This window comes from Talaromyces amestolkiae (assembly GCF_001896365.1).
Source record: "Talaromyces amestolkiae strain CIB chromosome Unknown scaffold3.1, whole genome shotgun sequence".
NCBI classification, from domain to species: domain Eukaryota; kingdom Fungi; phylum Ascomycota; class Eurotiomycetes; order Eurotiales; family Trichocomaceae; genus Talaromyces; species Talaromyces amestolkiae.
The window spans coordinates 1,167,104-1,189,465 of NW_024468039.1; the positions used below are offsets into that span (position 1 = coordinate 1,167,104).

At 46.2% G+C, this 22,362-nt stretch overlaps 8 protein-coding genes across 8 annotated transcripts; 3 read left to right on the plus strand and 5 right to left on the minus strand.

The window, feature by feature from the left end:
* Positions 1-310: 310 nt before the first annotated feature.
* On the minus strand, positions 311-856 carry BHQ10_002429 (uncharacterized protein; the record flags this gene model as incomplete). The annotated part of the gene is made up of 1 exon (XM_040874574.1): positions 311-856. One exon carries the CDS (start codon positions 854-856, stop codon positions 311-313), a length of 546 nt encoding a protein of 181 aa, XP_040730934.1.
* A 584-nt stretch (positions 857-1,440) lies between these two features.
* BHQ10_002430 (uncharacterized protein) lies at positions 1,441-2,094 on the plus strand (the record flags this gene model as incomplete). Its single annotated transcript, XM_040874576.1, has 1 exon — positions 1,441-2,094. One exon carries the CDS (start codon positions 1,441-1,443, stop codon positions 2,092-2,094), a length of 654 nt encoding a protein of 217 aa, XP_040730935.1.
* Positions 2,095-2,271: 177 nt separating this feature from the next.
* Positions 2,272-4,845, minus strand: BHQ10_002431 (uncharacterized protein; the record flags this gene model as incomplete). Its single annotated transcript, XM_040874577.1, has 5 exons — positions 2,272-3,520; positions 3,571-4,388; positions 4,444-4,553; positions 4,603-4,635; positions 4,701-4,845. 5 exons carry the CDS (start codon positions 4,843-4,845, stop codon positions 2,272-2,274), a joined length of 2,355 nt encoding a protein of 784 aa, XP_040730936.1.
* An 857-nt stretch (positions 4,846-5,702) lies between these two features.
* On the minus strand, positions 5,703-7,356 carry BHQ10_002432 (uncharacterized protein; the record flags this gene model as incomplete). Its single annotated transcript, XM_040874578.1, has 9 exons — positions 5,703-6,125; positions 6,177-6,317; positions 6,370-6,452; positions 6,518-6,526; positions 6,582-6,645; positions 6,713-6,898; positions 6,965-7,032; positions 7,091-7,127; positions 7,180-7,356. 9 exons carry the CDS (start codon positions 7,354-7,356, stop codon positions 5,703-5,705), a joined length of 1,188 nt encoding a protein of 395 aa, XP_040730937.1.
* A 1,554-nt stretch (positions 7,357-8,910) lies between these two features.
* BHQ10_002433 (uncharacterized protein) lies at positions 8,911-10,784 on the plus strand (the record flags this gene model as incomplete). The annotated part of the gene is made up of 4 exons (XM_040874579.1): positions 8,911-9,173; positions 9,239-9,439; positions 9,488-10,556; positions 10,617-10,784. The coding sequence occupies 4 exons, from the start codon at positions 8,911-8,913 to the stop codon at positions 10,782-10,784; spliced, it is 1,701 nt and encodes a 566-aa protein (XP_040730938.1).
* Positions 10,785-14,495: 3,711 nt separating this feature from the next.
* On the minus strand, positions 14,496-14,867 carry BHQ10_002434 (uncharacterized protein; the record flags this gene model as incomplete). The annotated part of the gene is made up of 1 exon (XM_040874580.1): positions 14,496-14,867. The coding sequence occupies one exon, from the start codon at positions 14,865-14,867 to the stop codon at positions 14,496-14,498; it is 372 nt and encodes a 123-aa protein (XP_040730939.1).
* Positions 14,868-16,092: 1,225 nt separating this feature from the next.
* Positions 16,093-18,392, plus strand: BHQ10_002435 (uncharacterized protein; the record flags this gene model as incomplete). The annotated part of the gene is made up of 4 exons (XM_040874581.1): positions 16,093-16,149; positions 16,209-16,909; positions 16,957-17,421; positions 17,477-18,392. The coding sequence occupies 4 exons, from the start codon at positions 16,093-16,095 to the stop codon at positions 18,390-18,392; spliced, it is 2,139 nt and encodes a 712-aa protein (XP_040730940.1).
* Positions 18,393-20,533: 2,141 nt separating this feature from the next.
* Positions 20,534-22,168, minus strand: BHQ10_002436 (uncharacterized protein; the record flags this gene model as incomplete). Its single annotated transcript, XM_040874582.1, has 3 exons — positions 20,534-20,887; positions 21,515-21,906; positions 22,000-22,168. The coding sequence occupies 3 exons, from the start codon at positions 22,166-22,168 to the stop codon at positions 20,534-20,536; spliced, it is 915 nt and encodes a 304-aa protein (XP_040730941.1).
* Between the last annotated feature and the right edge of the window lie 194 nt (positions 22,169-22,362).

The following is a 22,362-nucleotide window of genomic DNA, read 5'->3' on the forward strand; positions in this document are numbered from 1 at the left end:
TAGTGAAGCTTACACCGCGAAGGGGTGGTGATATTTGAGCTACCGAGAGGCGAAAGTACAGTAGGGATGAACTTTTGGTAACGAGTTGTGTTGACCATAATAATTCAGCAGAGGCGTGAATAATTTTTAGAATTCAAAGCTTAAAGATATACCATGAAGTATCCATCCCTGTAGCAATAACGCGATTCCTGGTTCGCGAGATCTAGGCAGCCGATTTGTCTGCTAAGGCACCAAACATACATTGTTAGCCCCCCCGGAAAATCGCAGAAGCAGACCACTTACCTCATCAATAGGTTTCTCATGCACATATTCAAGTGATCTCAATGGCCCTGTTCTGCGAACTTTTCACTCGAAATTGCACGTCAACCACGATCCCCATCTTCGAAGCATTCCTCGCCAACACTGCACGAATCCCACTCTCCAAATCGGCCCAGTCCGTTACTGTTTCGGGGGGCACCTCAATGTAAACCGTAGGCATAACCTCTATGGCACCCACGTATGCCCATTCAAAGCTGACACTCACGGAGCTCGTATCTCCCAGTGAAGCCTGTAGCAATGCGGCAATATCGTCGCTCGCGGGATCGACGAACGTGGCAATGTAAAAGTTGATTTTGAAGTCAAACGGGTCGTGCCTTGAGTAATCGAGGCCCTCCAGGGATACAGTTGGCTGGCGCACAGAGAGATATAATTCAATGGGAATAATGAATGGGTGGTCGAGATCCATGAGCAGATCTGACACGAGGGTATTATAGCTCGATGTGAAAAATTGCTTGAGGCGCTCCTCGAACGATTGAGTCTTTTGGATCTTCTGATTGTTTCCGGGAATAGGTAGCAACGGAGGGCGACGGGGAGCCATTATGAATAGCATTGGCTTGTGTGTATTGGTTTGTTGCTATTGAATCGTGGCTATTGGCTGATGCACAATAGGAGGGAGTTGTGTATAAAGAGATTCCAAGATATAAGGTTGTAATGGTTGGCGTGCGGTAGACAATGACTGTGGATTGTAGTTGTGGTCATTCTCTGGAGTCCGCCAAAGGCTAAGAGACGTGCTATCGATGCCTCCTTCCCTGTGCTGCCTTGGGGTGCTTGCGCCCTGCTCCTTCCTATTTGGGAGATATAATCACAGGTTATGATTTCGTTTGACTGTCCTCTATCAGTGCCCATCAGAATTCGTAACACCACCTGGAGATCACTGAGAACTTATACTCTTTGATGGCAATTCCAGGGCCACTGCTCTGATTGTTGATAGTTGAGTACAGTGTCTGTCTCCTTTGTTGGGGAAATTTGAACCTCTTGTTTTGTTGGGCCCTCCGACTTATCTTTCAATCTTGCTACTCAGACTGTGTATGTTACTTACCTCGCTTTTTTTTTTCTCTAGCAGACTCGTTCATTGTCAAAAGCTTCACCTATCTGAAAGATCTCTTTCTATCTCATCACATAATGACTGTCGATCCACAATCAATCCTCATCCGCAAGAAGGTTGGCACGTCTGTCAAACCACGCCCACGAAAGCGCCAACAGTCCTTATCCTCGTCAGACACGACAACCTCCATTCAGGCGACAGAAATGACAGGCTCAATCGGAAATATGAGCGTACTCTCTTTCCGCGAGGCACGTCGAAAAAGAACACCAACTGGAACATATCAAATCACAATCGAGGATTACATCAATCGCAACCCGCAGCCCAACAATTTTCACAAGACTCTACCAACATCTGTTCTGAGCGCAGTCGCGACAAGCAAGGCCGTCGACGATGCTTACGGTTATCTCTTCACGCATCTAAAGGGGCAGTGCCATGGTCTCAACGTCATTACTTATCCACGAGTCGGCAAGGATGGCAATCGCGCGCAACCTAAATCAGTGGATGGCAGCGATATCAGCAGCATCACTCATTTCGCGATCCTCGTCTACATTCAGCCAGGGACAATCTGCGACGACTGGGAGAAGATTGAAGAAGGGTTAGTGCACATCTTCAAGGAAGCAGCAATCAAGAAGGACGGTGAGGAAGTGCCAAAGTGGCGTTTGAAAGGGGTGGTCTTTGAGTTGTGGACGACCAAGCCTGCGGCCTGGGAGTTTCGTTCTGGACATCTATGATGGGTAATTTATATTCTCCTAGGGAATTGATACAGCTCACGATCTATGTTGATCGAGCCAGATACTTCTCATTAGTCATATATCATTGCGAACCATGAACATGAGCATAAAACTCAATGGAGTTAATTGAGCCATTATTGAATCATTCTTCACTACCAAGAACTCGGTACTCGAGTCCTAAAAAGCATAAGAATCCATACTAGGAGGCAGATCCTCCGCTTTCGTCCCCCAAGCACTCTCACTCGCGCCCGTCGTAATCTCCAACACACCCCCCTTCTCAAAGAAATCATGTTGAATCCAATTCTTCGTCCACACCTCTCCATTTCTCGTCACATTTTGAATGTAGAAGTCCGCATAACTCGCATCAAAATTCACATTGCGTATCGTCGCAACATTACCCGTTATACCATGCGTGATATTAACCTCTTTGAAAAACGGCGGATTTATTAGATACACATCCTGTCCATGAACAGGCCAAAGACCAATCATACTCAACGTCGAGAATGAACCCATTGCGCCGCTGTCGTCGTTACCCGGTATACCGCTTATGCTGGTGTTGAATTGCGAGGGGATGTAGGCGTGAACCTGTTTTGTGGATAGCGCTGGTCGGCCGCCGTAGTGGAATAGATATACGGTCAAGAAGGCTTGTTCGTCGCCGACGTAGAGTAAGCCCGAGTTGTGGAAGTAGGTCAGTCGGTCGATGAATGTGTCACGTCCGCCGAGTGCGCTGATTAGGGAGGCCATGTCTTGAGGAACATAGAAAGTGTAGAGCCATGTACTACCTTCGTAGGTCTCGTGGCCATCCGGGTTCAGATAACAGCTTGTGAAGTTCATCAGAGGTGTACAGAACTGCGGATCTTGATATCCCCATGTTCCATTCGAGTACTTTACCTGCAAGAAGCCGGTGTATCCGAGAGAAGTGGTATTGGCGTCAAACATGTTGTGCCAATTTGTCGCGCTTTTGATGTACTTTTCATAATCGTCCGTCTTTCCCAGAGCTTTTGCAAGTAACGCAATACAATAATCGTCGTACGCATATTCGACAGTTCGCGATATACTTCTCGTAAGCGGGCCTTGACCGTACGGATCAAAGTCATCTGTCGGAATATATCCAAGATTCTTCCAACTAGTCAACCCACCACGACCCTCAACGGCCCAATTCAGCGGCTCGACTTCAGCGTCTTGAATGACGGCTTCGTAAGCGGTAGCCCAGTCGATGTCAGTGATATTTTTCAAGTAGGCTTCTGCGATCAGGACATCGGCGTTTGAGCCTCCTTGCGTATAACCTTTGCATAGCGACATGCGGCAGTCGGGGAGATAGCCTGCGTGTCGGTAAGTGTCAATCAAGCTGCGGATCATGCGGGACTGGGAGAGGGGATCGACGAGGGTGATTAGTTGATGGATGGCTCGATATGAGTCCCAGATACTATTCCCGTTAATCTCTGTTTCAGTGGTGTGCGTAGATGAGGTACTCACCAGTAATAACTGTCATAGTATGGCTCGGTGCTCTCCCATAGCGGATTCTCGCCGGTATAATCCTGAGGACTCAGCAGAGCTCTGTACGCACCACTCCAGAAAACAGTCTGTAAATCTGTCGAAACACCTGTAGCGTCCACGCTAATCACGCCCAACTTCTCCTTCCAGATATTCTGCGCCGCCTGTTTCGTGCTATCAAAATCAAAATCCGGAATCTCCTTCTCGCCATTGGAGCATGCCTGGTCAACGCTTATAAAACTAACGCCAACTCTAGCGATGACAGATGTCGTACCAGCCTTGAAACGCGTGAATGCACCGGCTGAATAAGACTCGTCATCATTCACGCCGTCGGACAATGTCTGTACTGTTTTGGGCTCATTTCCAGCACGGTCATTCACAAACACGCCTGTATCGAAGATATCTGCTCCGGAAAAATCTGCGCAAAAATGGAGATCATAATTCCCAATGCCGAAACTAGGATTAAACGTTCCTGAACCAGTAATACGTCCAGTTTTATCATCGACAGAGGCAGTACCGTTCGATCTCGACTGCGGCAGATCAATCAAATCGGCAAATATCATAGGTGCAGTAGTCACGTCTGAAGGGAATGTGAATCTGTACAAGGCTGTATGGTTCGTGACTGTAATTTCGCCCTTGATGCCACTGTCGAGGTCGATGCTGAAGTAACCTGCTTGTGCGATCAAGGTTGCATTACTGAAGCCGACTGAGCGGTCTTGGTAGCGGTATACGCATTGGTTCAGGTCGTCGTCTGGACAGCCCGGGTTGGGAAAGATGGGGAAGTTTCCCAATGATGCGCCCTGTATGTAGTATTGGCATTGATACATGCCTTCAATTTTAGGAATGGGGACTTACACCACCGGTTCCAGAATCATGCATGTGCGAGAAGCCGCTTATACTATTACTATCTGAGGCGAACCCGCCCTGATTATCCACAGAGGAGTCTGCAACTGCTTTTGCCATACCTGACTGATATCAACATCTGCGTCAAGATGGATGGACTATGGAACTCACCAAAAGGCAATGACGCGCCAGCAAATACATGGCCTGTATACAAATATCGAGATTAGCATCGCGTGTCCAGGAAACACTGGTGTTTTGCGATGACAAACCTCCATTTGCTGTCCCAATCAACGGATCAACATAATCCAAGACATTAAACGACGAATTATCCGTACTCGCATCCCGCTGACCGAGTATACGCGCACCAACACATTCTTTCAAGACCGCCGCAATGGTCAACGGAAACAACTTCATCGTGCCAACGCGCAATAAGAAAAGAACCGTATGTGCAATCACGACCACAACACATTTGATGCAAGCGACGCTGGTCTCAACTATTTATTCCCCGAAGAAAACAATCCTGCCCCTCACCATTCTATCCCTGCTCACCATAAAGCAAGGATTGATCGACATCCCGGCTTTATACTATGTGGAGAACCCCGCCTTATACATATGTATCCATCGCGGTATGGGTACAACATTCCACAACGGTGACGCGCATCAGCGGAGTTCGATTGGACGAGATGGGTGATAAAGGGCGCTAGGTGATGTTACACTGTTACAGTGACAATATTCCTTCGGTGGAGGATTCCCCGAGCAGATGTGCTTGAGGACTTGGAGCACTGGGTCTTGAAAGCTGCACATGTGCTAATGTATGTGGTAACTGTCAATTGTACATGACTGCTTGCTATGTATAGCCCTGGCGATGACGTACCTGCCTGTCAAACTTGATTCTGGTGGTTGTTTCTCGTAAATGATGTATTGTATCACTATGGTGGATTCAAAATGTGAATATTGGAGACAACAAAATAAGAGAATGGGAGATTGAAGCTCAACGTGGGTGCTGCCTACCTAGGAATTTCCAACGTTGTGTCCGCAGCACTCTAACCCTAAGTCGAATTCGTCTCCCGTGGGCCCGATGCAAAAGTCTTAGTATGTAGATTCTTAAAACATAGATGAAAGTATTCATTTTGACATATAAGGGCTATTTTTAAATCACTTTTGAATATGTACACATGAAAAAGGGTATAAAGAGAAAAGAAATCTATGTGAAACCGTATCAATGAGTTTACGAGACACCGATTAGTTCGAGACTTGGTGTATATCTAAACTCAGCGTGAAAAATCCGACTCTTCATCCACATCCTCCTCCAATTGATGACTCTCAACCTTCACAGTCGTCGTCGTGTGAATCTGAAACCTATCCTCCCTACTTGCATCATCAGCATGCTGCGGCGCCGCATCATTAGCAGCCCTATGAATAATCGCTTCTTCAGAGGACCTATCTCCATCCCCGTCATTGTGATGGGTCGTAACTGTTGCGAATGCGCTCATGTCATATGGCATATCAGTCGAGTGAATGGCTGAGAATTTATCTCTTTTACCTCCTCCTCCCAGGCCGGTTCCGCCACCGCTGCGTTGAGGTGTGTTGTGCGATTGCCAGGGACGAGAGGGGCCAGAACTAGAGCCGATGCCCGATGCGAGTGCCATTGAGCGGACAAGGGGTGCCCAGGTTGGGATACAGGGGACAATTATCTGGGAAAGGTAAGTAATGAGATTTTAGCAGAGGTTAGGATGAGTGCTTACACCGAGGCTGATTTCGATGGCTGACCAGATGATGATGGCGGCACTGTCGGTATATGATTGGAGGTTCTTGATGGTGAATATTCTGATGATTTGGATGACGGTCACGAAGAATCCTGTAGCAAACATTCCTACGAGAACCAACTAGAAGGGAGATTGTCAGGATGAAGTGTGTACAGAAGATGCTGCGACTTACCTTTTGCCTAGTGTTCAACTTCAGCTTTAATAGGACCGGAATAGGCAGGATGATGATGAGTACATCGAGTGCAAGACTAGATCCTATGTGAGTGTCAGGACGGTTTTCGAGATTGAGAGCAGATCATGTTTGTTCAAAGAAAGCGTACCGGCAATCGCTAGAAATTACAGTCAGTACAGCGAAACAAGAAAACGGGCATAAAATACACCTACCATAGTAAGCCGCAATAGCATTAATGCAGTGTCCAGGAACACTTGCATCCCAGATTTTCGCTACCTATAACGCATGTCAGACAGCTTGCCCGAGTCATCGTCTCCACGGTAGCCTCATTCAAGAAACATACTGGAATGCAGGTCAAACAAATCAAAAGCGTAAAAGTAATCGAGTTGCATATACAAAGAATGACGAGACCGTAAAGGATCTTTTTGTAGAATTGCACAAAGCCGCCGATGCGGAGGTAGGAGGTTAGGAGGGCTAATTTGAAACCGAGAAGAGCGAGTGTGTAGACCGGGCCGCCGGCGTATTGAATCTGTGCTCGAATTGATTAGCATATACTGATGTTGAGAAGAGGTTTTGGGTGTGTTTAGGAATTTACCTTTCCGAAAGGAATAATGTCTTCAGGTGGAAAGGCGGCTGGATCGAGACCTTGACCCCATCGTGTTTCTGTTCGTGATGATGAGTATGACACGTATCTGATGGAATAGAATGAGTAGCAACTTACGACCTATAGCCAGGCCAGAGTACACAATTAACAAGAGCTATGTATTCCGTCAGTTCAATCATCTAGTAACCTCGTGGCTAAAAACATACCACGCTGACCAGGGCAGTATAATCATCAATCCCCGGCTTTCTGTTGGTAAAGAAACGTGCATAGAATCTGAGCAACACCGMCAACAACGCCGCAACCGAAAATACAGAGACGATGGCAATCAGTCGAGGCGCGTTCGTTGGCGCATTTGGAGTATCGAGGTTGTATACCCAGCCCATGGTGCAAAGAGCGTAATGAGCAGACCCAGGTGCACATCAATGAGCAGAGGGTACCTCAGTAGTATAAATTCTTCCAAACAAAGTGGGTTTACCGAGATTGGACCATTGATAAAGAATGATTTCTCGATTGCTCCATATTTGGTCCCAACAGAGCAAAAGGTCTGAAAACCTATTTTGAAAGTTTGGCCACATTTCGGGTTTTGAGTTAATCGTGCACCGTCCACCTAGCAAAGAAACTTTACACGGCTACGCACAGGGATCAAATCGCTCGTCGAGAGAGCATGAAGCCTAGTCGAGGAAAATCTATGGACGGTAACAACGCTTGAGCCCCCCAGTACTCTACTAAGCAGGAGTCAAATCGTATAAAGTAACCTTTCGACATCATTGACTTTGCCATTTTCATACATTTGCCGCCGCTCTTTGGTACGGATTTGTGTTTGGAGGGTTGACGACGGATGAACTCCCATGGACCGCCGATGAGGTATCCCGGGAGGGCTGCGAATCAGCTCTAGTCAGGGGCGATTTAGAAGTAATGACTGCATGTGGTAGTCGATGCTAATGATGTGCCTGTTCTCGCGTGGACGAAGGATGCGCCGATCTGAAACATCAGCATTTTTCAGATCCAGAGAGGCCTATCAGAATTGTGCAGAGTCATTTTGGAGAGCGCGCAAAAGAATAATTATGCATAAGTTAACTAGCGGGCCTAAAGCTGAGATCTGACTAAGCATTCATTTGGGCATCGATAAAATCGCTCATTGGCTGATTCTGGTCCCAATATGGTGTAGCCTTGCATCGGCAGTGCAAATCTTAGCCCCAAACGGCAGGCGATCCATGAATAACTGGCGTTGATTTGCAGATCAATACAGACAGTATTTCCAATTGGCCGAATTCTGCATATTGACCCATAGCCAGCATGCATTATGTATGCAGGCTGGGGTAAGAACCTGGGAATTTCTTCTTGCATCGTGGAATATTCCAAGAAAATTCCAATAGCCATGTTACTATTTGACCCTAACGAGAGCCAATCTCAAGTCTCAACTAACGATAAATGATAGTACTCCAGGATTGCCACTCTGCTGGAAATACGGAACTCCTACGTCTCAACTCGACGAATAGTGTTTTCTATACTATGCGCACGTTCCCACTGACTATTGTATCGCTAATGCAGGATCTCATTTACCAGACCTATAGTTCCTGAATGGTGACATATACATTGTGGCACCATACAGGGGATACCCAATTTTCTTCGGGAAATCCTGGGAAAACAGACAACTCAATCGAATGATTCGACTAGCAAATCCCGAAAGCAATATGTCTTATTATTACTTGGCATGATTGATTATGAACTTGTTATGCGGACGAACTCTCAGCATTGAAACTTAAATTGAGTCTGCATTGTAAATTCCTCCGAAGACTAAACGAGAGGCCAAAACGCAGAAATCTGCAAGAAACAGGAAAAAAGAAAAGAAAAAAGAGAATACGAAGCAAAGCCTTAACTTGCAAGTACTTTCTGTCCTTGGGTGTTTCACTTTGCATTCGTACAGGATCGTCAGGATGCATTGGTCTGCAGTCATCTGTTCGTTTTTGCTTTCATCTGTCCCTGCCAAGGCTGCAGCTTCGTCCTCTTCTTCATCTACATGTCGCTGTTTTCCTGGTGATACCTGTTGGCCTTCAGCTGCTGCATGGGCGAAATTCAACCAGTCTGTCGATGGGACTCTAATCGCAACTGTACCTTTGGGCACTCCCTGTCATGCCCCCTCATACAATGCCGCCGAGTGCGATGTGCTTCGCAATGGATGGCTCCTACCGGAAGAGCAGTAAGTTTACCTTCCAAAAGAAAAACAGGTCTGGTTCACTGGTACTGACCCGATACTTTCCGCAGCTATGAGTCTTCATCGTCCATTATGGCTCCATGGTTCACGAACGAGACTTGCGATCCTTTTCATCCAGTCTCGCAGCCTTGTACTTTAGGAAATTATGTTGTCTACTCGGTCAACGTTTCTAAGCCAGAGCATGTTTCCAAGACTCTTGCGTTTACCAAACAGAACAACATCCGTGTTGTCGTTCGTAACACCGGTCACGAGTAAGTATGCTCCTTACCGAGGGAGTGTTGTGACTAAACATGTCATAGCTACAATGGAAAGTCCACTGGTGCTGGTGCTATCGCCATCTGGACCCATCACTTAAAAACTCGGGAAGTCATTGATTACAACGGCACCTATTACCAAGGCAAAGCAGTCAAACTCGGTGCCGGTGTTCAAGGCATCGAGGCCTATGAGCTAGCAAATGCAAACGGCCTCCAGGTCGTCGGCGGAGAATGCCCTACTGTCGGTATTGCCGGCGGTTACTCTCAAGGCGGCGGTCATTCCGCTCTCTCTTCCCGCTACGGATTGGGCGCTGACCAGGTCGTCGAGTGGGAAGTCATTGACGGCACGGGAAAGTTCCGGGTTGCCAATCGTGAGCAAAATTCGGATTTGTACTGGGCGTTGTCCGGCGGTGGTGGTAGCACCTACGGTGTTGTGTGGTCGATGACATCCAAAGCTCACGCAAGCACACCTGTATCTGGTCTGAACCTGACATTCACAAATGAGGGAGTCTCCCAGGACACTTACTACAAGGCTGTTGGTATCTATCACGCTAATCTCGCATCGATCGTTGATGCCGGTGCCATGAGTGTTTGGTATTTTACCAACACCAGTTTCGCAATCTCCCCAATTACCGGACCTAATATCCCCGTTGCCAAGTTGATCAGTCTCGTCAAGCCTTTCACAGATGCACTGACCGAACTTGGCATCAAATACACTACCTATTCTCAACAATTCGACACTTACCTAGACGAGTACAACGGCATGCAGGGCGCCATCGAAGTTGGTATTGCCCAATACGGCGGCTGGCTTATCCCACGCTCCGTCGTTGAGACAAATAACGACAACTTGACTGACGTCTATCGCTACATTACCGAAGATGGCGCCCAATTCATCGGTGTTGGTGTGAATGTTTCCAAGGCTCTTGTTGGCAATGATATCTATAATGCCGTTTTGCCTGCTTGGAGAGATACTTTAATTGATACTGTCATCACCACACCATGGAACTTTACAGCCCCCAAATCTGATATGGTCGCAGAACAGCTCAAGATGACCAACGATTACATCCCGCGATTGAAAGCCTTGGCGCCCAATTCCGGTGCTTACATGAATGAGGTAATTGTTCCCAAAATATTGAACTTGATATAGCCTCATAACTGATAATTTATTTCTTAGGCCGACTTCCGTCAACCAGACTTCCAAGAAGCCTTCTTCGGTGCTAACTACCAACAACTGCAATGTGTCAAAGCCAAGTACGACCCTGAAGACTTGTTCTACGCTATTACTGCTGTCAACTCGGACCAATGGACTGAGTTGGAGAACGGCCGGTTGTGTAGAACTTGATGCTAGATCCTCTTCAACTTCTACAAGTATCGCTTTGACTTAGAGAGCATGGACATAAAATTATATAGGATCATTTGTACAAAGATAGTTCCATTCTCTACATATTTAGTTCTTATAAGGTCTCTAATAAGGTTTTGCAGTTGCACCCATGGACTTTTCGGATTATCTCAATGCCAGTGCATTTGCTCTTGCAGCTCATCGTATTTTCAAAAGAAACAACTTCTTAAGAAGAATCAATGCCATGGGTGAGTTCCTAGAAGCAAAGCGGAAATTCGCGCTCAGTGTCATCATCTTCGGCGATATTCAAGGCCGTGATATATTTGCGATTGTATCCATATTTGATCTTCTTACAAAACCTTCATTGCCTTTACACAACTGAATCACCGGGTCTCTACTTTTAGTGTCTCAAGTGCCGATAACTCTACGAATGACAAGGTCTCTCAGAGTGCATTCGTATTGTAAAGGTTATACATAGGTAGCTGTACGAACTTGATTCTTCCTGCCAGGTGGAGCTTTCCTTTTTCAGCTGCCACTGCTTTTATCTCCTGGTTTGGGGGCATATGTTTTTAGTTATCGGGAGCCAAGTCACAGCCCGAGTTACATAACCCGCACCGTATAACCCGGATATAGGGGGTATAACGTTACGGAGTACGCCTGCATGAATTCTACATAATCGAAAGGGAATAACGACATATGGGCTCCATATCTTGCCAAAACTGGTAGTGGTGGCTCTCTTGCAACTCTTCCATGGTAGATACACGTGCCGCACTCCCCCAAAGGATAATTATGAATAATCAGCATTTGATAGCTGGCAAAAAGTGACATAAACCGGATTATATCACTATCAAATAGTGAAGACTTTCTGTAAATATGTAAGACTCCCAAGTCACAATATAGAGTTAGCTATACTGAAGAAAATGTCATGTTTGATATCAACAACACCGAGACAGACTAACTATGACTGCTAATACACCTCTAAGTCCGGATGAGTTGAGAATTTACGGTCGAATGGCAGGAAAAAATGCAAGCTTTTATAAGAACTGGTTCCTGGTTTATAGAGCTATCAGGTTTCTGACACAAGGATTTTGAAGCACAATCACTTTCGTATACAATGGAATACGATGTACACAGCCGCTACGACGTCTGCACGGCCACAAGGCATGTCCCTTGGATCATATCTAAATTTGTGTCTTGATTTCTGCCAGGGACTTGATATGCACCGTAGCATCGAAGAGGTATCAAAACCCTAGTCTGATTGAAATCTGAATTTGTACTTACTGTTCACAGACCCATGTTTTCCCATTTTTTGCGATCCGAATGCCTACATTTCGCAAAAATAAAAACAAGATGGTAACTCAGCATAAAATCATTCATGAAGGCATCGAGAGACTAGAGCAGTGCGTACGCACTGTACTGTTTATGAGGGGTAAATGAAAGGTTTGCAGTGGAACGAAGTCAAGAATATTTTAGAACAATTTGGATCTGTTTTGTGGGAGCATTTGGATGACCTGGTTCGGCTAAACCACATCACATGCAGTCCCGATACTGGCAGAGATGTATATATATCTTATAACTTCGGGCTGCGGGCGCTTCCTTCGCCACATATTCCATTATTAGGTAATATTTATATTTTATAAAAAATACTTTAGATATATATTAATTACTTCTGTAGCAGTATAGTCACGTCCTGAGCACAGTATCGAATCATATCTGCTCGGATGGGCCTCTGGTTGAAGACCTGATAGATACGGTCCCAAAGCTGTCCAACCAATGGCTTTGTCTGTTTCCATCTCTGAAGCTCTCCTATTGGAAGATTGGCATGGCTCTCCATACATTTCGCTAAGCCAACATTACTTAGAGGCTAGCGAATCCATAGTTGCATGTTTCTACATTCGATTTCCTGACGAGCAAAATGGTGATTACTACAGAGCTGTGCATCTGACGGAGAGGACAGTCCGAGATCTCTTGAACAAGGTTTCGGATAAATACAAGATTGATCCCGATCGTATTATCCGCATATTATGTGTCAATCGAGAAGGACTTAGGATTATGGTGGACGACGATGTGGTTCAGCAGCTGCCCGAAGGTCAGGACATGGTGGCGGAAATCACCGAGACATCCAAGTTGGAGGTTACGACCTCCGGATATTAGTACTCCTCCGACAGCAGCGGTGGAAGTCAAATTGACTTACTCAGAGCTGACAAGAAATATAGATGAGCTGGTGGGTCAAAGTTCGTAATACGTACAGTGACTTAAGCCTAATCCAATACTCCGTTCCTAGCTAGGCATATCATATGACTAAACTAAACCCACCTTCTACAGATAACGTTCCTTCATTTCTACAGACTCTTGCTTTAAGTTTCAGCCGCAGCAACCCATGAGCATAGGAGACTTAATATATGGTCGGCCCCACCCCGCAGCTCAAAATGGTAGAGACTCAGAGAGACTGATGCGTCGAAATTAGACTAGAGCAATAACGTAGTATGATACCGAATACTAAAGATATATCTCCAGTTAAATCTCGAAAAACTATATAAAGAGGGCGTGGGCTGACATGCTGAATACTAATCAAGAAGTAGAGATCAATTCTATTATTCAAGTCCAGTCTGAATATCGCAACCATGGTGAAAGTCTACATCAAGTCACTTCTGTCTCTTATTGTCCTGCCATATGCAGTAAATGCTGTCACTGCAGACCTGGCTGAGTGAGTTCTACCTTAAAGTTGTAGGTATTTGATACTAATGTATATCCATATCTAGAGGCAGTACCGCTACTCTCAATGCCACTGACCTCGAAAGTCGCGGTTGGCATGGCGTTAAAGCCTATCCATACTCGCCAAATTGTGGAGGAGATGGGGACGTCACTGGGACCACTTGGACATATCTAGGCGATGGATGTGTCACTTACAACCAGAATGGTCAAAACCTCGACATGTGGTCTATCTCATGGGGTGATTATGACACTATTGCGGAATGGCTAGACTGTACCGACCCATGTTATGACGTTTCGGTATTGATGTATCATTCGTCCTATACTTGTACATCCCAAAATATTGGGCCGACTCCGATGGGTGGTGTGGGTTATGGATGTGCTAGTATTGGGGAAAGCATTAAGTCTTTCAGACTTGACTGTGGCCCAAGTGATAATTGCGCTTAATAACAGGGGTTCTTTCATGTAACTGAATTTCTTTGGTGGAGAAGCTGCAGCAGAAAAGCATCGCCTTGGCGGCACTGGGACGAAGAATGAAATGATTGGTCTGAATCTAGTTACAAAACCAATCATATCAATCATATCAGTGTTTAAAGAATCAGTTGCATCCCCAATGCTCCAATTCCATTGGCAATGACGAAAGAATCGTGTGTTTTTTCAAGTATTCCAGGTACTTGTGAGTGCTGTGCAAGTACCAGTTGACAGAGTGCGCAGTATGTGGATTGCTCTGAAAAATATGACTAGATATCATTTCGGCAGGGTGAATTTCAGAACACTCATTCGATTCCGTAGCAGTATTCCTATGAAGAAATCCCTTGACCTCGAAAATCATAAATGTGAAGAGCATGAAATCAACATTCCTGGGGTTATTATATATCATATTGTCTGTACAGGATAGCCATAGGTGATTTAATATCTTGGTAGAAGCTGTACCCTTCTCTCGTAGGGTCTTCGCACAATCTGCAATGGAGACCAGAAATAATGTCGCCAAATCATCTCATATCAGAAAGCCTCACTTATGATTCGATCCCAGGATTTGTCTGACACATCCAATTTCGAGATTTCAGTCCTGCTGGGAGGACAACTCGGAGTAGCGGAAGCAGCTTGCTGTGCACTGTAGACTGGACTGTGCTGAGATTGCTGAGATTGCTGAGATTGCTGGGATTGCTGGGATTGTTGGGACTCTGAGCGGACTCGGTTCCTGAAAACCTCTGTCATGAGCTGCGAGTTCTCACGCCGCAGTTTCACTAGTTCCGTATCTTTTTGAGATGCAAGTTCGGCCTTGGCTATCAGTTGTTGTAAGTCGCGACGAAAATCTGCGGTGATGGCTTTGTTGTTTGCAAGACCGTGATTGGCAAGGAATCTCTTTGCCATGGCGTATGCAGGATCGGAAAAAGCAGTAGAAAATATGTCGCCGGCAGAGGTATCACGACTTCCATCTACGATGGGTACATTTGTGGGATCAGAGAGCCGATCGTATTCAAGATGTAGAGCCGCTTGGCGTTCTTGACACGAAGGACATGACCATGATGCGGCGCCCTCTACGGATGGCGGTGATACCAGACAGGCAAAATGATAGGACCGACAGCAAGTTGAGCACCAAATTAAATTTCCCGGCTTAAGGCATTGGGAACAGATGATATTGTGTGGTCTCCCAGCACCTTAATTAAAAGTCATATTAGCTCTGTGAATGACCTGGTCATGGCACGTCTTGAACATGTTAATCCAAATTTTAGATAAAAGACTCACTAATCCATTCTTTTTCAATGAAACTTTTCGTGTGTTCATTTAACATGGCTTCGCTCGTCGAGATGATACTCTCAATGCTTTTCATCACCGGCATTTAGAAGTATCCTTCTCTTAAAGTCATTGTAGCTCTATTGCATCGAGATTGATATCTTCCAATCAGAGATCTAGTTGACGGAGTTTCTTATCAGTCAGCCACTCAATGCCTTGGTTTGACAGATGGTGAGCTGGCGAAATCGATGAATACCTTGATTTTCTTTCTTTAGCTCAAACAACGGAGACACAGTCCACGTAACACCACGTAGGTCCTTTATAATTTAAAAGTGTTCAGACATGGGGTGTGGTAGGTATTCGGCACAATCTAGCGAGTCGACGAAGGAAGAGAAGCAAAATATTGGAGTAGGTGGTACATCAACAATTCGGCCCTGATAGAGTTGTGACTTTTCGGGAGGAGGAAAGATAGCGGACCCACAAAAGTTGATGACTGATAAGACGCTAGCCTCTTTTGGAGTTTGACGTTTTGAGTGACTTTGGGACTTCTTCCCTTTTTCTTCTCTCTCGCCTTCACCTTCAATTGATTCCCTTCATTCTTTTCCAGCTTCCCCGGATATGCTATAATTCTCTTGTATTTTGCTTGGTGAAAGCCTGTTTCAGTCTACCACTACCCTTTCAGCTCATTGCAGGAGTAGCGTTTTCAAAGAAACATCTTGTGATTGCCGTCTCCGGTTCCACTTTACGGGACTTGTCACCACCAGTTGCCGTTGGACATGCGCTCTTCGAATGGCTCATGTCTGCTGAGCAATAGTTCGGTCAGACAAAGTCTTCACATATAATCACTCTTAAAATTCCCACCATGCCTGGAGTCCCGTCAAACAAAGCATGCGATCGATGCAAGAAGCGCCACGTCAAGGTATGTTTGAATTTTTCGTTCCGGCGATATCATCACGACCTCACTAACGCCGAGTTCAGTGTGATGAAGGACGGCCTGAGTGTCAGCGTTGCATTGCTGCCAACGTAAAATGTCCGGGCTATTCTCAAGATCGCAAGTTCATTGATCAAGGTGCTACTGTGCGCCGCAGATATGCTCCGTATCAGCGAGAAGACTCTCGGAGCCAGGCATCATCGCAGCATTCAGCACGAGCGGGTACTGAAGAAGAAAGTAGTAATGTTCAGCCGGGCAAGGTCCAGCAAGAAATAGATACGAGAGAGGCGTCGGGTCAAGATCCAGCACCCGGTAGCTCTAGATCCTCCACAACAGAAGATCAAATCAATCCCTCTGGTTCAGGCCAGCCTGATAGCTTATCCAGGAATCAAATGTCTCTGGATGTGGAGCCTAATATAGCCACCACGGCTCCTTATGCGAACATTGCCCTTCCAGCAAACTTTCTCGATACCGCACAACAGCCTCTTTCAGATCTCCCAAATCCGGAGAACTTGGCTTACACCAACACATTTGGGCTTTTTAATTCTTTACAGTCTCCTATGTTCTTCGGCAATAATTCTGGAAATTCTGAAAATTTGAACTCCACGTCAACTTCTAACTACGCGTATACCATGCCGGATGCGCGTAACGTCAACGCATTTGGAGATCTTTACTCAGAGCTAATGATTAATAGCGATCGTGAAATTGCATTTCTTAAAAGGCACTACGTCGAGTTTATATCTCCATGGTACGAGTTTTGACTAGTCTGTTACGCCACAGTACTAACTGAAATAGGCTTGATTTGCATGACTCGGAGAAATTCTTCATGCTAAATGTTCCAAAGAGATCTCTTCAAGTTCCGTTCATACAATACGCCACATTGGCACTAGCTGCAAAGCATCTTGCTCGAATTAATGGTGTCAGATCTTGCCGCACCACGGCACTTAACACAACAACGACAGAAACATACCCTAATGCAGGCCAAGTCGATTGGCTCTTCAAAGCCACCAATTACTACTACCAAGCACTATTCCATTTGAAACAATTACTCTTTGGTCAAGCAGACTTTCAGCAATTAGATGCTGCGACACCACCAATTCAGATCCTATGTCAGGATCTAGAAATCGATCATACATCCGAAGGGGCTCGAAGGGCTGTTCTTCCCCCAAGTTTCATATCCTACATGGATGATATTCTACCCGGTGTGGTCATCTTGACCATCTTTGATATCATAGATAAACCTGGAACGGAATGGGAAAAGTGAGCTATGCCTCTCTGGTGCGTATTCTAATTTTGTCCGCTGACTTTAGTACAGGCGACTACTCGGATTAAGGCATCTCATGCAATCCATTATGGCGCTGACTACGTCTCCCAGCAAGAGCACCAGCCTGTCGTATGCGCTCCAGGTTTCCTTCTGGAACCTTGCATACTTAGATTGTTTCGCATCATATGCCAATCGTCGACGCACTTGTATGGATGCTTACAACTTCGACCTTTTCCGTGCTGCTGGCCTTGCCATTGATGACGCGGGAATTTTCCTGTCACCCACACCTCCGTCCTCTCCACGACGAGATGATACTTTTTTACGCGGCATAACCTTTATCGCTCTCAAACTCATGAATTTTATCGCTGAATTCAAAGACATTCAACAGTCAGCTACTACCATGTCATCACCAGTTCCGGACTTTTTATCAAATATCTCCGTACCTCAGTCGAGCGGTCTTGCAGTGACATGGCATCAATTGGTCCAGGAGCTCAGTAACTGGCACAAATCTCTGCCTGATACGTTCGAACCATACATTCGTCTAGAGAATCCGCATGATCTCGTTTCCCCGACTCCTTCTGCAACATCTCTACCGTTTCCAGAGATAGTATTTAGCAGCGCCACACATGCGGCTACGGTGGCACTTCACGACTTTGCGCGCATCATTCTCCTGCTCAACAAACCGCACGACAGTCAAAGTGTAGCTCGTGATAGATTGGTTGAGTACAGGGAAATAACGAAGGAGGTCGATATTCGTGCTCGTGAGATCGCTGGGATTGCAATGGGCAGAACCGCATCCGCCGTGCAGATTCACCTGGTTCAACCATTATATGTGGTTGGTTTGTGTGACGATCGGCCGGAGGCCCGTCAAAAAGTCGTCGAGCTGCTTCGCATCATTCGAGCAGAAGCTGGATGGGAGACGGAATATAAGATTGCGCAATTACATGAACTTTGGAAGAAGAGTTGAGACATCACTTTCTCAACAGAATTGAAGAAAATTATCCCTATTCAATAGTGGAACTGCTACTGGAGGCCCTCTTCAATTATGAAAGATGCATGCATACCTCTCGATGAGAAGTCGACTGCGTCAATGGCCAATCAACATGTAAAAAGAATACTGGTCAATCTATTAGCCGGCAACCCACACTCCTCCCTCCGAGGGACACGTTTGATAGTTTCCAGCAACCTGAAAGTTCTCACAAAACTCAACATTGAAGAAACGAAGCCATAGCCCAGGTGAGCTCAAAGCTTCTAGGACAAGACAGCCTCGTTTGAGGCCGTGATTATTGAGGCAACGACTATATCGAGCTTGACTTCTTGATATTGATTTTATATCATCATTTTTCTTGTTTTTCAAGAAATAATAATACTGCAGAAGTGCGAAGCAGAATCTCAAAACAGCTGGGAAGAGAGATCATAATACCCACAAATCAACGCTGTGGTTTATTCAACCTGTTGATCATAATTTTAATATAGATATTCAATAATAATATATACCTAGGAAGGGTACGCGCACACAGCAATAGTGACAACATATAGATGCAGCACTGTGATCTTAAAGAGGGAGATGAGGAACGAGACCAGAAACACTCATAACAACACAGCATGTGCAGGTGTGATTCAATAATAATGGTAATAGACTTTAGAATCAGACTACGCCTCCAAATCCCTGTCCAAACAGTTTGCGGGAAATGTCCGCAAACGCCTCGCCGTTACATTCCATATTCGACAGCGTGAGCATTGGTATAAGAAACGGGTCAAAATCTGTAAGCAAGTGATTATGTGGTTGTAAATTCGACTTCTCTAGACCAGTCTCATCTTGGATTGGAGTGATGCGGCAGAGCTGCTTGCACGCGCAGGTTGATATGCAATGCTGAGAGCTGTCGACGTAGCGGGATAAAAGCGCAGTTGAATCGATCTGTGGGATCTGCTAGAGGGTGTAGCCGCCAGTCTTCAATATTCTGAGTTAGTTCTGTTTCTGGGAACATATTCACACGACCGCATGCCGCGCTGTTTGCTCGCTCCCAGAGAGGGATTCTCAGCCATGTGCGTTCACGGTTTCGGGCGAGCCTTTGGGTAGTTACATAAGTTGGATCACGAAAAGCGTCCTCTTTTTCAGCGGGTTGATGATCCACACAGGCCGCTGGTAAAGAGGACGTTATTCTTGTTGCTGACAGGCTATTACCACTACTTCCGGGGTTAAGTAGCGGGGCGCGTTGATCTAGGCCCAGTTCTACCGCGACACTGAAAGCGCCGCTGGTATATAGCCATACTCGTTCTTCGGTCATGCTTTTGGCCGGGGTGGCTGACAACAGGGAGATATAGTATCCTTGAAAAATTTCTACTGATTTGAATCCTGAAGAGTGCACGTGCTGGGATGACTTTTCCCCATGTAGACGCAGCCTTTTAGCAAGCATGCTGCACGAATGGTCGAACTGTGCCGTGATTGCCAGGATCTAGGTGAATAAAAGTGCGGATCGATCTTTTACAAATTCCGGTGTGTGCAACAAAGGGTCGAGCATCCCATTGAAGGATGGTAATCGAGCGAAGTAGCTAATCAATTTCAACCCTCTAGCTGGAACAAAAGAGAATCAAAGACGAGGTTTGAGGTTGACCTACATTGAAAAGAAATAATACGCTTCTTCCATGGTTACCAAGCCCAAATCAACTGGATCGAGCTCAGGTCCCACATCCCGAGATGGGCCCGAGGCTAGTGGCTTAAAATAATTCAAGTGTCGATATTCGTGCTCTGTAGCTTGTGAAACGAGCTTCAAGTCCTTGCTCCAGACTTGCTCGGTTGGTCTGTAGGCCTAGCGAGACGTACCCTGGTCGGGACAGCAAGCGCCGCGCAAGCCAGGAGCCGGAGGAGTTTGACAAAGATTGATGTGAAAGTGCCAAGTCTTATGTTCGATACTGGTGATTCATTAGACTGTACAGCTCTGTGGTGCAGCGCTTGGGCAGCGCTTGAGGCATCTGCTAATAGTGCAAGCGGATTATTGATCGGTTCTCGACTTTCGCTAATGTCCTCGGTCGACATCGGAGACGGCCGTATCGCTATCGAAGAAGAATATATTACAGATTCCATATCTGATGGTTCTTCAATTGGTGTTATAAGTACATTCTCTTCCGCATCCCGACTTTGGTGACGATCCGCGAATGCCCTCTGCGGTATGTCACCGCGTTCTCGGCAAGCAGCATCTGAAGGATCTCCGTGTCATCATCTCCTGGCGTTGCATTGCTGGTCAATTCTTGCATCTGACGGGCGCTGTCGAATGAGGTTTTTGCCTTCTGAAGTTCCGATTGCATCTTGCGATAGGCTTTTTCGATGCCTTGATAACGGCCACGCGCTCCCGGCTTTCGCCCCTGTGGCTTGCGCTGTGGGATTGTGTATGTCCGGTCATTGCGACTGCAGCGCTCGCATGGGTTCTTGGGAGGTTGTCCCAGTGGTCGGATGCATCGCATCTAGAGATTTTATCACCATTAGTTCTATGCATAACGAATATCAAATCGTTCGGAGCCGGGTGCACATTGCACCTTAATCTTCCGACACGCCTCACAGGCCGCACCAGCGGTTGATTGCGGCGTCTCGTGCTGTAGTGGTGCGTCATCTATGGACTTATTGGTTGCTTGAATTGCATTCCGAGATCGAGCAGTCATGGTCGATGATATGGGGATTTTTACACATTGAACGATAGGACGTGGCGGTTGCTAAATTTAATGGCCGGCAGTGTTAGTGGGCTGAATTGCGTGCGGGGCTTATTAGCCCTACCAGCACTGGCAGTAATTTGGTAGGTGGTTATGGGGGTGATGCCGATTTGTTATCGCTGGCATTCTTTTCAGGCAATCGAACTACATTCATCGGCTGACATGCCGATCCAATACAAATTCAATCAATTTCGAGTGGTATAAAGTGATAGATATACATCTATGTATGGTCTATAACCGTGCGGTATGCCTTGACCGGACTCCGTCGATGACTACCTGCATTGTTTCTTTCGAAATCCTCGCAGGCGTGTTCCAAAACGCAGGTATTGCTCTCATAAGGTCAGCTAGTTGCTGAAGGCCAACCATCCCACGCTTTGCACGTACGGTTGGAACATCAGCACCTGGCTTATCGAGGGAGTTGTTGAATACTTCTAGCGAAATGGGCCCGGTATATCCTATAGCCAGTACTGCAGCAGTGACCAATTCGACGGGCATATAAGCACTCTTGGAATGCTCAAATGGATATAATCGATGACCTCTTGACCATGGCAACAGCGCTGGTGTTTTTAGATCTTCCGGTCGCTTGAAATTGTGTGGATTCATTAACTCAGCATCGCCGCACTGAAAGAAATCGATGCGATCACCTGGTACTGTCGCGGCGAGACTAGCCATCGACGCAGCCAAGACTTCAATTGACTCTTCAATTGTAGGGTAAATTCGACCATGTCCAGCAGGGTTGTACGGATCTGCAAACTCCACAGCAAGGACGTTAAACGCTTCAACGATCAAGCCCACGTTTGGTCGATTCGCGAATCAGACAACTTCCCATGATGAAGACCAAGTGTTATTTCTCGTCGCCCAAGACAAACCCTCATATCCGATTTTCAGCATGCGACCCCCATCAGCTTTGGAAAATGCGGCGGCCATATCGCCCAGCTCGGTAAGATCTCTTGCCACCGTCTTCAGGTCGGTGGTAATACCTCTGTCGGTTCGGATACTGGCACACATAAATACCGGGTCTGTATCAAAAGCACGCATGAATGGGAACCGCTTTGCTAAAGACTCACGCGGCGCACAACACGAGGACAATATCTAGAGAGAAACGACAGCTCTTTGACAAGCTGGATAATCACGCTCTATTCAGGGGCAGAAGGTTGAGAAAATCAGTCGCAACGTTCGGGCTTCGCGATAAGTGGTGAGAGTGAGCAGATCATGTTGAAAAAGTATGCTAA